This window comes from Pseudopipra pipra, chromosome 6 (assembly GCF_036250125.1).
Source record: "Pseudopipra pipra isolate bDixPip1 chromosome 6, bDixPip1.hap1, whole genome shotgun sequence".
NCBI lineage: Eukaryota > Metazoa > Chordata > Aves > Passeriformes > Pipridae > Pseudopipra > Pseudopipra pipra.
The window spans coordinates 27,307,049-27,322,740 of record NC_087554.1 but is presented as its reverse complement, the minus strand read 5'-3'; the positions used below and the strand labels follow the sequence as shown (position 1 = coordinate 27,322,740).

Genomic DNA, 15,692 nt, shown 5'->3' with positions numbered 1-15,692 from the left:
CAGTAATAATATTTTGAAAAGAGCAATATAACTCTGACAGAAAGTTCCCAGAACTGTCAACATCCTCTGTGGTAGAGAAACTGTCAATGCCCTCCTGGAGATATCATCAACCCATTAGGTAGGAATATCTATGCATTTCTCCCCATCTCTCTGTAATGGTCAAATCAGTGCTTGGACTGGGCTCCCCCTTCATTCTTGAATCACATACTTAGAGCAGAGGATCTGGCCCTGCATAGTGGGGAACATTTTCCTTTTCTCATTCACTTTCTCCACATAAATTCATCCAAGAGAGTTTTTGCTCTCAGGTTATATGGTCATTTACATTGCCGATCATTGCCTACTGCTGTAGAATGTGAATGCCACCAAGGAATTAAAAAGAAAAATAAAAAAAATCTTATTGCAATATTTTTCTTTCTCTCTCTTTATTGGGTAGAATGGAATGTTTAATTCGATTTAATGATGTTCTGGATGTGTACATGTTCACAAATGAGAATTGTCCCCATAGGGAAGTTAAATTCAGAGATGAGTTTTGAGTTTAGCTGTGAAATCAATGAGATCATTGGTTATTCTTACTTATTAAGAGGACAAAATCCATAGCTCAGATCCCACTCTTCTGAAAACCCTCCTTCCTGCAAGAATGTTAAGTAATTTTTATTGATAAGCATACTTCTTTTGCTTCAGCAGAAATTAGTGATCACTGTCATCATTAAAAGTCTCCTGGTTACTCTCTAGAAGCACTTACACAGAGAGCTGCACACATTAGTAAAAAGATGACACAGTCTGCGATTACTGATGAGAGGACAGAGAACTCAACATCATATAATCTGCTTAGAAGGCTAGGTGCTGCAGGACACAGGACTTTGTTTTTTTTCTGTGTAAAACCCACTAATTCAAGAGATTATGCTCAGCTCACAAAATAGGACACACCCTCCTACAGTAGAAATAGGGTGCTTTTTGAGTCCCAAAGAAGTGAGACAGACTTATAGATTGCCCTATTGTCACAATGTCTGTAGCCCTGTGCTAATGTGGAAGGCAAATGAGCAGACTGCTACTTAGAAATGTGTATTTAAATTATTGCAGAGGAAAGATCATAAAGTTGAACGTTTTGACTTCTAAAGCTGGCCCTGAGTTTTTATGCTGACCCTGAAATTTGCTCATCTTATCAGTGGCACTTCCTTTCCCTTTCACCCTCTACAAGAGACTAAAAAAACATTTACTTCTTTATCTCAGATGAGTGAGAGAGAGAGTTAGTTGTTGCCTCGATGTCTGGAACAGGCACACTCCTTTATAAGCTCTAAATATTTCTTTTATTAAAAATCAGTGTAATTTACAAAAAGTTTGTGCTCATGAGGTTACAGTAACTGATATTCTGAAAATGTAGCTTTCTAAATTGGTAGTGCCCACACTTTTTATGAGTCTAATAGAAGTAAGACTGGTCTCATGTCTCTACACTGAGCATAACACTTGTCTTACTGTTGTCCTCAATAAAATGAAAATGCCTGTCCAGACGACCATTAGGTCTTTCCACAGAAAGATCTTAGGACAACAAATCAACTTTGGTTCACATCTGAATGTGGGCATGGGGCCAGGAGAAGGATCTCTCACTCTCTAGAGCCATCTTAAGTAAGCCTTAAAATAAACCAAGCCACTAAGAGTGCAGATGTTCAGTCTGCTGTTAAGCCATTGCTTCTGATTAAAAATTAGAAGAGAAATTGACTTGTAAGTGGCTGTATACAGGGGATTCACTTGTTTCTCATTCTAACTGTAGGCATGAGCCTCTTCTATTCAAATGAAGAGTCACTTCAGTGACATTGAAGAGTTAATGTGTGGCTGGTAATGGGAGAAGGCCATTGAGGAGGGTGTCAGAAATGAAAATAGCAGATGACAATGTGTTCTTCTGGGCAATCTTGACATAAGGTTCCTGTTTGAGTTTCTAACTGTGCTTTGGAAAGAAACAGTTTCTGGAGTGCATGCTGCTCATGAAAGCTCTTTCTGTGTTTATTTATAGAATTTCAGCAGCTGAAACAAAACTTCATATCATTAATTAACTGAGAAAATCCTCCAGTTGTCAAACCTTGTGCACATGTAACACACAGTTCCACAAGGACAGCCAAAATGATTTGAAACTAATAAAGCTGCCTTCAATTTGCTGATCTTATGTTGTCAAAACATTACATTACTTCAGTGCTCTAAGGACAACAGGATCAGTTATGTCAAGTTGACAGGTCTCAGTGTTTTGATAGATAGAAAATATTTCCTTTAGTGCAAAGGTCTAAAGTTCAGCAGATTTTAAAGAAAATTTTGGAAAACTCCCTATCCTGTTATCCATTTTAGTCTGCATTCATTCAAATCCCCTAAAAAATAATTTCCTAAGAGAAACACATAACCCTTGCATTGTTAGCTCTCACAGATCTCTTGCTTGTTTGAATCTAATACTCCCGACCAGACCATTTTGAAATTTATGAAGTATAAAAGCAAACAGGGTTGTATTTCCTCTCAAATAATCTAATTAGTGCTTGGCCCCATCAATAAGGCTTTATTTACTTTGCATTTTTCATTTAGGTCTCACAACATCACTAAGATCAGGAAATGTTAGTGCTGTTTTATAGGTGAGGCACAGAATTCTAAAGAATCTTAACCCACCTTAAAGGTAGGTCAATGACAGAGATGTGAGATGAAACTCAGAGCCCTAAATCCCAAGATTCAGTGGTCATAATCTCATTTTAAATGTCTAACATGTTAAGGCTTAATATCTGCTCAAGGATTCTCTGAATATAATCTAGAAGATTGTGTGATCTGTTTATGGCTTGTGATAAAATCTGAGGTATTCAAGGAATTTTTCATTACTCTTGTGGTCAGATAAAAATTAGTTTCATTCCTACCTGCTTTTATCTCCTATCAAGTAGGAGATAAACTGGAGAGCCACTCCAGCTGTCAAGCTCCCAGCTCAGTCTGCCTAGTATAGACACTTGCATAAAATAATGATATGTCCTGGGAGAAGGCCCCAGGATCTCATGTAGTTGTCATGCTAACTTGGATGCCTCACACTGCTGCAGACAGAAGACTGGATCAGTGAACGCATGCAGAAGTTAGAGGATCCTTCCGTACAAGACCCTAGCAATCTGCAGGACAAAATGAAGCTGCTGCAGAAACATCAGGTCTTTGAGGCAGAGATTCTAGCAAATGAAGAAATCATCACAGCTGTTAATAAGGTAACTCTATCACTCTGCTAGTGTTTTTACAGATTATTGCTGCTTATCCAAAGAAGGACAGATAGATGAAATGCTTCTATATCAATTATCCTATTTGTGTGACAAGAACTCAATTGCTATGCCATGGAAATATAATGCTGTTAAATTTACAACAGGGAGATATGTGAATTGCTCTATCCAGGGACCTTCCATCTTTCCTTATAGTCTGAATAGATTTTCTTAAAGACCTGAAAATATCACTGACTTCTTCCTTGCCTGGGCTATTTACTCCTACAAAAAGTAAACAGGATTTCATGCCCCATTTGTGAATATTCTTGTTGAAACTGGGTGAATCATATGGCTGAAATGTGCAGTCATCTGTAAAATCTCTCTTGGTGCTCCCACTCCATGAATGTCATTCTTGGCAAGGAAATATTCAAATCCTAGTGTTCTGTGATTCTCGATTCCCTCCAGATGTAAAAGGTTTCCAGCCAAGCTGTATCATTTGGGTGGTAAAAATTTATATTAGTAATCTGTTGTGCAGTCCAGGCTAGGGAAGTGAGAGAATCCTTCCAGAAAGGTCATGTAACATGATAACACCCTTAAAAATTAGTGGCAATCTTAATTTCTAATTTCTTTTTCTGAATGTGAAGAAAGGAGAAGCCCTGATATCAAAAGGCCACCCAAAATCAGGAGAGATCCGTCGCGAAGTCCGCTTGCTTCAGGAGCATTGGGAGAAGTTGAAGAGAGCTGTTGCTGCTCGTGGAAAGATGCTGGAGGACAGTCGGGACTTCCTAGAATTTCTCCAGAAGGTGAACCAGGTGGAAGCCTGGATCAGGGAGAAGGTAAATGGATTTTAGTATTTAGCTAACACGCTAAAGACTTGCTATTTAGCAATGAAATTCTGATAAAAGTGTGATCTTCCAGGATATGTTTAGTGGCTTTTGTCTGTAAGAATCATGACACATTCTACAGAAAATATGAAAGGAATGATTCAATAAATTCTAAAAATTTCCTGGAGTCTGCCTATACCATAATTAGTTGGACAGTATTAGCACATGTTCTCATGTAAAATGTGCAAATGAAGAGTTTGTGATTATTGGAGGCCATCTCCTATGTCTCTGTTGAGACAGAGAAATAAAAGCAGACTAGAATGGAAGAGACTTGAAGTACTTGGCAACTGGCTTGCACTCTCATATATGAAATCTGAGTTTTCTTTGTAGGAGTGAAGGAAGAATCACTTTCATTCAGAGGTAGCTTCCATAATCAGTAATAGACTGAAGAGAGAGTTGAGAGTAAGTCTCATAATTATTTAAAGATCAGAAGATACTACTTCAGAAGCTGTAGGTCAGTGATTTACAGGCAAATCACAGAACTTATTGCATCAGCATAAGCATTGGGAGTTGCTATGTTCTTGTACTCTTAGCCTAAATATTTGTCTGTTTGCTGCTTATTTCCTCAGGAAGTCATGATTAATGTAGGTGATGTGGGAAATGACTATGAACACTGCCTGCAACTCAAGAAAAAGTTGAATGAGTTCCGTGGAGCAACATCAGGGGTAAGAGGTGTTTTCCATGCACGTTTCTTGTGCGGCTGCAAGCAGCAGTTAACTTTTCAGTTCAGGTAGTAAATACAGTTCCAGTACACTGAGAAGGTGAAAGATCAGGGTGAGAGGAAGCATTACAACCTGAAAAGCTGTTAAAAAAGATAAAATTTTCACTCATTGTGCCTTTTGCTTTGAAGATGTCTAAACAGAGCTGTCAGGTGCTCATGACACAACCTAAAATTTTGGACTGTGTTAAATGACTGGAAAACTTGTGGTGTGAGCCTGAATTTGAGCAGGGTTTTGTTTGGTTTGTGCAGTCTGCAAAGTCACAGTCATTTCCACCCAGAAGTGGTTTTAAACATGGTTGTTTCAGCCATGTTTGTATGAATCTGAAAAACTGATATAGATCTTCCATGAACCAAGCCTGTGGGAAAAAAAATACTACTTTCTCTATTTCCATCCTTTAATTCTCCCTTCTTCTCCTCGTGAGGAACAGTCAGGTTTCTCATATTCCTTCATACAAATGAAGCGTGTAAACTTGGGGGCCTTTGTTTATACAGCACATGTGGTTAGTCATGAATCATAACATTAATAATAAGACATTTAGTAAAATAGAGCAATGGTTTACACTTTGAATAGCAGCCATGTGACAAGTTGGCTGCACACTTCACCTCTCTATGCTGAGATCTCTGACTCTTGTGGTGCTGAGGAGTCACACCAACTGCCTCTCTTGTCCCCAGTGAACGTACTAACTTGGGCACCAAACCTGGGGAACAGGCCCTGCCACAACAAGGGCCTCCTTGTGATGTGCTTCAGCTCCTGCCATAAGAGTTGTGAGGGATGCTTTTGCAGCAACTTCTTGTTCTCTCTGTGTGAACTGCTATAGTTGTGGACTAACAGGTCTGTGTGTCACACAGGAAAGATTACTGTGCTGATTTACCAGTCTGGAAATTGTGAGGAAGGTCTGGAAAGAGGTATATTAGGACTTTGTGAGTGAGGTTTACTCTTCTGTTCTCTCCTGATATTCTTTTTCCTTTGTTTGCTTGTTATCTTGTTGCCAATTCCTGTTACAGCAGATCCCATCTTCTATTTTTGTTGCCTAATAGCAGAAGGAGACAATGCTCATCTATGCAAAGTAGCAGTGTAGATATGCCTGACCCCTGCAAGAAAACCCTGAGCTCCCTGTTCCAGAGACCAGCAGAATTTTGTGACACTACATTAGTGCATTCATATTGGATTTGGATAGAGAGCCAAACTACTCAACTCCAGCTCCAGGGAATTATTGAAGAAACCTTCATTGTGCCTTCAGTATTCACCAGCTGACTTAGGGATTAAGCAAGGGCTCTTCTACAGGTTTTACCAGCAAAAAATAGATGATGAAAAAGGCAGAAACAACCCAGTGTCCCAGTCTGCTTAAGACCCTGAATAGAAAAATCTTTCCATAAACTAAGGTAGATCTTTTGTGCCACAGGAACCTCTTGGCCTTAGATATTATCAGCTTGTAGTCACTGCTCCTGTAATACTCCGAACATGACTCCTGCAGAAAAAAAGCTGGGACATTTATGTCCTGAGAGCTGATGCTTAGTTATGCAGTACTTCATGGGGTGATACAAGCAGAAGCAGGGTGTTCCTGCCACAGTGTGTGCATCCATCCAGTCTGTTTTTTCCCACTAGACAAATCTGAGATCAGGGTAGGAAGTAATCATTCTGCTTTGATGGGTGCAAGATTTTCTACTCATTGTGCTGCTATTATTTCTCAGGAGAGAGACTCCAGGGTTTCTGAAGAATATCTGGCTGTCTACTAGTTTCTCCTGTTTACTTTATGGCTGTGTATAATAGTAAAGCATATTCAGAAGCATGCATATTGGTATGGATGCAGCAAACAAAATACCCAGTGGAGCAAATACTTCTATTAACAGTGTGCTGGCATCTTTTAACTGTGCTTCTATTGCACCAGTCATTGTCTCCCTGCTGAGTCTGTGATTTACTGCTCTTAGAAAAATAGAGAATGTTTTTGAATCTTGGAGCGGTGCTCAGTGTTGGCTATCCATAACACTCCAAAAGAAAAATTATTCCACTATAGTCCAGATTATGTATGCAATGTACAAATATTACCCATTCCATGGTATGTGCATGGGAAGCAAATTGCCTTGAAACTGCCTTTTAAAACGCAGTGATGTTGCTTTAGAAGAAAACACAATGGCATAGGTCGTCTGGGATTCTTAAGGCTGTATGTATTTTTAAGCCTGTTTTCTACAGTACAGAAGGCACTTCTGGACAGAAGCCTATCTAGATAAAACAGCAAGTAGGCCTAGGAGCCATGAGTCACTGTCTGTTTGACAAAGGATCAGTCTGCCACACAGCAGCTGCTCCACAGCAGCCACCTATGTAACCAGCACCTGCACCTATGTTTCTTCAACAAATGAACCCCTGCTGGAATGTCTGGCTTAGAAACGACTGCCTGAGGGCCCCCATCTAGACCTAGATCATTGTTGTATCTATGGTCATTAATGTTCTTTCTTGCCCTTACTGTCTTCTCATCAGGGACTTAGTAACACCAGCAGTTGTAGTAGAGCAAACCCTATATTTCTGAAATGCTTGGCAGTGAGGTAAAACAATTTCTTTTTGCTGCTGGTGTTGTTTTTCATGTCTCGATGGAAAACTCAATCACAAGCAATTCAAACACATACCTTTGTTTCTTTTCTCGTTTTACAGGAGTCAACAGTTGACGATGCTCACATCAGGACTATCAATGCCCTGGCCATGAAACTGGAGAGACAGAACAAGGAAGAGACAAAGACAATATACGAGCGCCGAAAGCATCTCAATGAGAAGTGAGTATGCTCTTAAATCTTCTGTGTAAAGCAAAAACAAGAAGGAAAAATTAGGTGTCTTTGGCTGGGATAAATGGAGGAATGGGAACATATGTTTTCTTCTTTAATACCATGACCACCAAACATCAGAGACTGGAGTTGTCTAATGCTCTCAGAGCAGTTAGCTAGAACGATTTTTAATCCAGCAGGGCCAAAGTCATGTTTCTAGCCTTGAAGGCAAACACGCTGTTTCACAGCACTTGACACAGTAGATTCATGAAGCTAAGACACTTCTATCTATTCACATAGCTGTCCTGGTGAATTGCCTATTGCTTTTGCTGCTTCACAGTCCACTGTCTAAGAAACAAAAGCATGTGGATTATGAAGTTATTGAGAGTCTAAGGAAACTGGATCAGTACTTTTTAGCTTTTAGCCCCCATGCCATCCTGAAAACCTGGTATAAATATAACCAGATAATCTTCTCACACTAATGCTTTATCTCTGTGATGTGCCCTGTTATGGGGAGTTGGGGATCAATGCATAAGGTAGTTCAGAAATCTTGTCTTTTTGCTTAAATATGAGCATCATGAAACTCAGTTGTGGAAATCCTTACCTATGAAATACATCTCTAAAATATTATTTTCAATAAAAGGTGGAACAGTTTCCATGGTAACCTGAACGCATACAGGAAGAAATTAGAGGGAGCCCTAGAGATTCATGCCTTAATCAGAGAAATAGATGACATCACAGAAAGAATTACTGAGAAGGTAAGTTTTCAAATTTTGATTGATTAAAATGGAAAAATGTTGTATTTTGCCAACAGCAATAAACCCAGGCATGCTGATTTCGAGAGAGCCGCTGAGTATTCAACAGTGATCTTTGATAGTTGTCTGTGTTTAAAGTGTGTAAGAAGGCTGAAATGTCATTAAACAGTGCAGATTACCAACTCCAAGGCATTCATTATAATGGGTACATTTGAAATGTATTGTGAGAAATCACAGATTAGAGTCTGCAATAAAAGGGGATGCTCTCTTTATATAATGAAAGGTTACAGAGAAGATCAAGTTGAACTCTCCCTGGAAGTTCAAAGTGAAAGTCAGTGGGTACAAGTAGCAAAGTGAGAAGTTCAAAATAGGTGTAAAGTGAAAAAAATCACAATGAGAGTGGTCGAACACTGGAACAAGTTACCTGAAGAGACAGTCCTTGGAAAAATTAAAATCTCAACTAGATCAGACCCTGACCAATCTGTCCTAAGGTGACCCCTCTTTGGGTAGAGACAAGACTAGATGATGTTCAGAGGTCCCTTCCAACCAGCCTCCTCCACTGACCGGCTGATGATGCTTTGCTGGATGCCCCCCAGGACATGGTTGGCCCTCCTGACTGCCAGGGCACTGCTGACTCAGATTCAACTTGCCATTGGGTACCTCCAGGTCCCTTTCCACTGCACTGCTTTCCAGTATCTCATTCCCAGTCTGTATGAACATCCAGGGTTGCCCCATCCCAGGTGCAGAATCCAACACTTCCCCTCATTGAACTTCAAATGGCTGGGATTGCTCAGTCCTCTAATTTGTCGAAGTCTCTCTGCACAGCCTCCCCTGCCTTCAAGGGACTCAACAGCTCCTCCCAGTTTTGTGTTGTCTGCAAAATTAATATCCCTTCCTGTCCTGTGTCCAGGTCATGTATGAAGATGTTGAGGAGCAGAGGGCCTTAGATGGAGCCCTGTGGAACTCCACTAGTGACAGGGCATGAGTCTGATGTCACCCTATTCACTGTTACCCTCTGTGCTCGACCTGTGAGCCGACTGCTCACCCACTGCGTGATGTGTTTATCCAGCTGTGTGGATATTGTGGATAATGTGCTGGACATTTTGTCCAGAAGGATCCTGTGAAAGACAGCATCAAAAGCTTTACTGAAATCCAAAAAGATTACAACAACTGGCTTCCCTTGATCAGCTAGGTGGGTTACCTTGTCATAAGAGGAAATCAGATTTGACAAGCAGGACTTTCCTCTCATGAAGCCGTGCTGGCTGTGACCGATGACAGTGTTGTCTTTTGGGTGTTTTCCAGTACCTCCCAGATGAAATAAATTATCCCCCAGCAATGACTCCTTTCCACTAACTGTAAGCAGAATTAGACGAGTCATGAAGTAGTGGCATCCTTAAATTTCTAAACATCTCCATGTTGTCTAGTAAATCCTCCCACAATAAACAAACACAGCAAGATGCAGTAAGTAGAGTACATATCTTAGAAACTAAGGGACTGGTGCCTATTTTTTGCTGTGTTACTGGCACAGGTATGCATCTCCTTCAAACAAGGCTGAGCCAAGCTGGTTCTGAATATCAAAAACCAGTTAGCTGAGTTACCATAGAGCTGTTTCTGAATTACCTACTTAGCTTGAATACAACAACTTCTAGTGTAGCAAATTCAAAGCCAGTTCATTCAACACTAGCTTGCATATCTCTCCCTGCTGTGCAGTACAGACCTATTAAATATGCAGTTTTGAGAAGTTGCATAAAATCTTATTCATTCAGAAAATTGAAGTAAAAATACCTATCCTGGATCATATATATACTATATATTATTATAGATATTATAATATTATATATTTATTTAATTATGTGTCAGTAGGCAAGTGGTACTACTTAAGGTACCACAAGGCTGTTGGCTCAGAATTTTTATAGCAACTTTTACAAATGTATTTCTTCATTTTATGGGATCTAATTTCTGTTAGGAGCTTGAGAGTAAATTTTATTTTTCATATTTTCATAATACATATCTGAAAATTTCTGTGCCACAATTTATTGGGAAATATTTTTCTGGTTTGGTATTTGGGAAAAAAAAGGAAAAAGAAAGACTGAGAAATGCAGGGAAGCATGCCTGTCTCTGTTTTACATGTGAATGGCCAGAGGCATTTTAAGCAGGATTATGACTGTTCAAAGAGATGTGGATTCTTGTTTCATCTCTGTACCGGAAAGCAGACAATGCACTCTGTTGATATTTAAAAAGACAATAAGATCATTTAGATGGCAATGCAAAGAAGTGAAGGAAAAGACTCTTTGAAATAATTAAGATATGATCCTTTTGCTTTGTGTAATCTTCACCATTTGCACATCTTACTGCTCCTTCCAGAGTGTACTTATACAAGCACTGGATTATGGAAAAGATGTGGAAAGTGTGGAAAACTTGATTCGAAGACATGAAGAAATGGAGAGAGAAATCAGTGTTATAAAGTCCAAAATGGAGGTAAGAAGTGAGGAAGCACTGTAAAAAATTTCATTTTTGCTTCTTGGAAATATGGTGCAAAAATCATTTGGATTGATTAGTATGAATTTTCTGCAACGCAAATGCAGCATAAATTTCTTCTCAGTAAAATACCATTCTGCTTATTCCTGCTTTATCATATCAATATCATTATTTCTGATACACCAAATCTAAGAAGAAAAGTCCCTTTTTAACATGTTGTCTGACTCTCTTGCTCTCATTTACAAACCAGATCAGACTATCCTATACCTTTTGGAAAGTATGGAGTCCATCTTTCCCCCAGTTTCTGTACTGAATTGACCAAAATCACAACTCTAGTTCTGTTTAAAACTTAGATATAAAGCCCACGGTGCAGGTAATGTCCTGACACAGATATCAAACACAGAAATCTTAGATTATACTTGCCTGCCTGATCCACTATGGCTTTCGTAAAATGGCCAGTTTGCATCACTTAGGACTAATCTTAACCATTAGATATGGGTCTAAGCTCCTATATAGTTGTATATTTTTAATAAAAAGAAGTATTTTCTGTTGAACCACAGTAGTAGAAATCCTGTGACAATCTCTCACATTTTTTCACTGTTGACCAGAGTGTTAAGCCCTGTCATATAGAAAATATTTTTGCAAACTTTCTCCAAAGGTGTTGTTCTCAATAGTGAGATTTTAGCAGCATATTTAGAGTTTCTGACTTCGGAATAAACTTTTCCTTAATACCTTGGCAGTGGTTTGGTATCTGGGTTTACCTGCATGTGTATCAATTCTTACATTTGGGTTTGGGTTTGGTTTTTTTGATATGGTACCACAAATACCATGTACAAAGTATAATAAGTGTACTTTTTTATGATTAAAACCAGCCTGGCATATTCTCCTTTCTGCCTAATTAGAATTATTCATTTTCATAATTTTGATGGAATTTTGGAAGAAAGTTACCAACTTTAAACCTGAATTGATGAGTGTTCTCTACTGTTTATCAGCCTGTGTTAAGGAAAACAACATCAACTAGAAGTCTACACTGAAAATCGTGGTTTGTTGCTGCTGTTAGCTGAGACACATACAAAAAATTGTTGAGCCTTCTGCTGAAAGGCAAATCTGTTTGTTTCTGTCTGTTCCATATTTTCATGGCTTTTGTTACATTTAGTTAGATTTTGTTAGGTTTAGTTAGATTATGTTTGTCCGTATTCTGCAAAACTATTTTTTTCATTGTAAATTACCGTTTGTACATGTGAAGCAGTGCACACTTATCTTTCTTCACATGGATGTTTGTTTGCAAATGCATATGTATTGGTTTTTTGCATAAAACATCTTCCCTTTGTTTATTTTGTTATCGTAATTTAAGTACCTGCTTTTGAAAATAGGGATCTTAAAAAGAACTATTTTTCCTCAAAGGCAAACTCAGGAATGAATATAAGCATTTGGCATAAATTCACCCCACTATAAATCTCTTCCCAGACATTGGAATTGGAATCTTTCCGCCTTTCCACAAGGAATCCATCCATAAATGACAAACTGACTATGAAGCAACAGGAGATGAAAAACAACTGGCTACGACTCCAGGGACAGGCCAAACAAAGGTAAAGACTTAGAGAGTGGTTTGAATATCTCTCAGCAGGAGAAAAGCTTTTCTCTGGGGTCTAAACTCTGCTTGCCAGGGGCCTTTTAAAAGTTTTTAAGGATTCTTTACAAAGTTTACACAGGCGTCTTAGACACCTACACTGAAAAAAGTGTGAGTTGGCACACACAAAATTCCACTGATATGACTTTGGGAAAACTAATACAATTTTTGTGGTTTATCTCATTAAATAATGCCTTATGACTATCAAATTAAATCTATCATAAAGCCTTTGTGAAAGACTTATTTTTGGATAGTTCTAGGCGATATTTTTTTTCTCAAATCTTTCCAGAACAAGAAAGGCTTAGGCCTGATCTGTAATCATTGCTGGAAGCAACAGCTATGAAGGCTTTTTTACCTTTCTTGTGCTAATGAACTGATGTAGTAAAAATAGTAAGTGTGTTGTCTCCAAGGCAGTGTGCATTTCCTATGATTTTAGTTAACATGAGGACTGCTAGGAACTGTAAGGGAAAGCTTGAATTCATTTCATTTGGCTTCTCCTAAGATACTTTCCTCTGCAAATGGGGAGAGAGAAGCAATTAAATAATTCTGTGTTGGATAATGCTGAATTGCACATTGTGTGGCAGGAAGGAGAAGCTGGCAGCTTCATATCAGTTGCAGAAATTCAACTTGGAGATGAAGGAGTTACTAGACTGGACCCAAAATGTCAGAGGGTTAATGGAAGCAGGGGGGCTTCCTAAAAGCGCAAATGAAGCCGAAAGTATGATTGAGGAGCATCAGGAGAGAAAGGCAAGTATCACCATTGCTTCCAATTGAACATACTGGGAATCTTTCTTATTTGCTGCAGATACAGCAGAATTTTACTGCATGCATCTGTCAGTAACAGGTAAAAAACTTTTCAAGACCAGATTAGAGATAGAAGTCACCTACATATTGACAAAACTGTGTCTCGTGGGCTGTTTGACAGCTTGTGTCTTTGCAGAAAGGCTCAGAAAGCCCCATTAGCTCTCACCTGTACTGCTGTCCAAGCCTGTAGTTAAAAAACAGGTTCAGTATCACACTATGCTTGCTGCTGATCTCATTATTAAGATTGCCCAAAAAGTTCATGCCAGTCAATTCTGGCTTTGATTTAGTTTTTTTCATGCAAACTCCTTTTGCCTGAGAAAAAAATTGAAACAGCAGTTTGTTTCACACAGGGCAGTAAATTACCATTGAACAGTGCTACACATTCAGTTCCAAAACACTTCAATTGCAACACAATATTTTGGTGGCTAATTTGGCTAATATTTTTGGTTTCTTTTCTAAAAGGAGTGATATTCTTCATTAACCTTAGGAGGAAAAAAAAAATCAATATTTTACTTTTTCCCAAGCATCATAACTGTCCTTCAGCTGTTTTGTTACATTCTCTCTGCAATTAAGTTACTTTTTCTAAAAATCATGTTCTCAGAATCTTGACTAAGTGCTTTGTGGGTCCCATAATTAGCACAAATAGTTTGTAGATTCTGAATAATTTTCTAAACCTGAATTTAGTACAAAGTACCTGAAATTCCCTTTTTTTTTTTTTAGTCTTTAATTTTAACAATGCTTTCTTATATCACAGACTTCACAATGGTTTTTTGTCACACTAAAAATAGCCACTGATGTAGCGTGCTCCAAATTTAAATGGAAGCGAGATCTAAGTCTTTAATATCTGTTAGTAAAGGAGCCCAAATGGCTCTAAGGAGACAGTCACACAGAGAAGGAGGAATCCAGGCAATATGTTCTTATGTTGACTAAACTAAAATTATAGACAACACAAGAAAAATTGAGGGTTTTTTTCATTCAGGTTACTGACTCAAAATAAAGTCCTTTGGAGAGATTAGAGGTGAACATAAGATGCTGATGTGAAAAAAAAAAAAAACCATGAAATTACTCTTTTACAGCTGTGTTTTGATTAGGCAAGACCACAACCCCAAAAATCCCTAAAAGCTGCAGTTCTAATTTCAGAAATTTAATAGTACATGCCATAGTGTTTAAGGTAGTTTATGAGTTAATACATGGTATTATTTCAGTGCATGGTTATTTTCATTTTCAAATTGCATGCATTAGAAATTCCACATTCAGTTTGCAGGGGCCATAGTTGTTTTTGCCTCCAGGACTCAGTATATGGACATAACTTATTCCTCAGACTAGGTGCAAAAGTTAAATGTATTTCATTTTAACACCACAAAATAAAGTGAAACTATGTCTTTAATGTAAAAATCTGATGCCAAGTTATATGTCAGGAGGTGAAAAACTCTAGGCACTGTCTCTCATAAGAACTACCTTTACGTAGGAAGACTGGAGGTAGATTGTTTCTAATTTAATCCCAATTTTCATTTGTAGGAAAACAGTTGTTCCTAAAGCAATAAAGTAATTCATTTTCTACACTTATTTTCTCTTAGCAATTCTATGCTCTTCCAGTAACATAGCTCAAAGAAAGGTGCATGATTTTCCATACAAATATTAGTGCTGGAAAGTTACAGCCCATATTCTTCCCCTTAAGGCTTGTATTCTGAATAACTGGCTTCTCATAAACCCTTGACATCAACCTTAGTAATATATTTTAGGAGGAGATCGAAGCACGAGTGGAAAGATTCAACTCTCTCAGTGACTATGGTAAAGAACTTGCCAATTCTGGTCACTATGCAACCCCCGAGATTCACCAGTCCCTCTCCAGACTACAGCTAGCCTGGTCTGAATTGATCCAAGCATGGAAAGAGCGATATATAAAATTGTTTCAGGCACAAGACTTACAGGTGAGTAAAAAGACATTCAAGAGAGAATGCACGTGCCACTGACAGTTTTCCTTGATAAAAACAGCAAATTTGTGAGATAGTATAACGCTAATAATACCCAGTGTTTAATATATATTTCACTGGTTTTCAGAAGGCATGCTGAGGGCCAAGCACATTCAGTGCTTACAGGGCTTTAAGTTACAATCACAGAAATTTCTGTGAAATATGTGCTCATAAATTTTTAAAGCCTTTAAAACTTAGCAAAGTGTGCCCAAACTCTCATACAGCTGGAAAAAAACACATACTTAAAATGCAACATCATGACTCTACCAAATTCTATAACCTTCCCAAAAAACATGGAGCCAGACAAGTATTAAAAAAAAAAAGTCTGAAGACGAATTTAGCATTAACAGAATAATTAATTTTTCCCTGGGTGTTTTTTTTTTTTCCCTAAGAAAAGAACTGTTTTGGCTGTAGTTTCCTAGAAATACTTCCCTGTAATAGTCATCTTACTGAAAAAAATTTCTGCTCAAACAGGGATTTTAAAAATGGGAAT

The 15,692-nt window shown here is 38.3% G+C and overlaps 1 protein-coding gene across 1 annotated transcript in view; it reads left to right on the top strand.

Moving 5' to 3' along the window:
* The window catches only part of SPTBN5 (spectrin beta, non-erythrocytic 5), a 97,390-nt gene that overhangs the window by 57,783 nt on the left and 23,915 nt on the right, over window positions 1-15,692 (top strand). Inside the window, 9 exon segments of the mRNA XM_064658121.1 lie at window positions 3,057-3,212; window positions 3,845-4,036; window positions 4,654-4,749; window positions 7,453-7,571; window positions 8,203-8,317; window positions 10,679-10,792; window positions 12,260-12,381; window positions 13,007-13,169; window positions 14,969-15,157. Of these exon segments, the coding sequence (XP_064514191.1) occupies window positions 3,057-3,212; window positions 3,845-4,036; window positions 4,654-4,749; window positions 7,453-7,571; window positions 8,203-8,317; window positions 10,679-10,792; window positions 12,260-12,381; window positions 13,007-13,169; window positions 14,969-15,157 (1,266 nt within the window).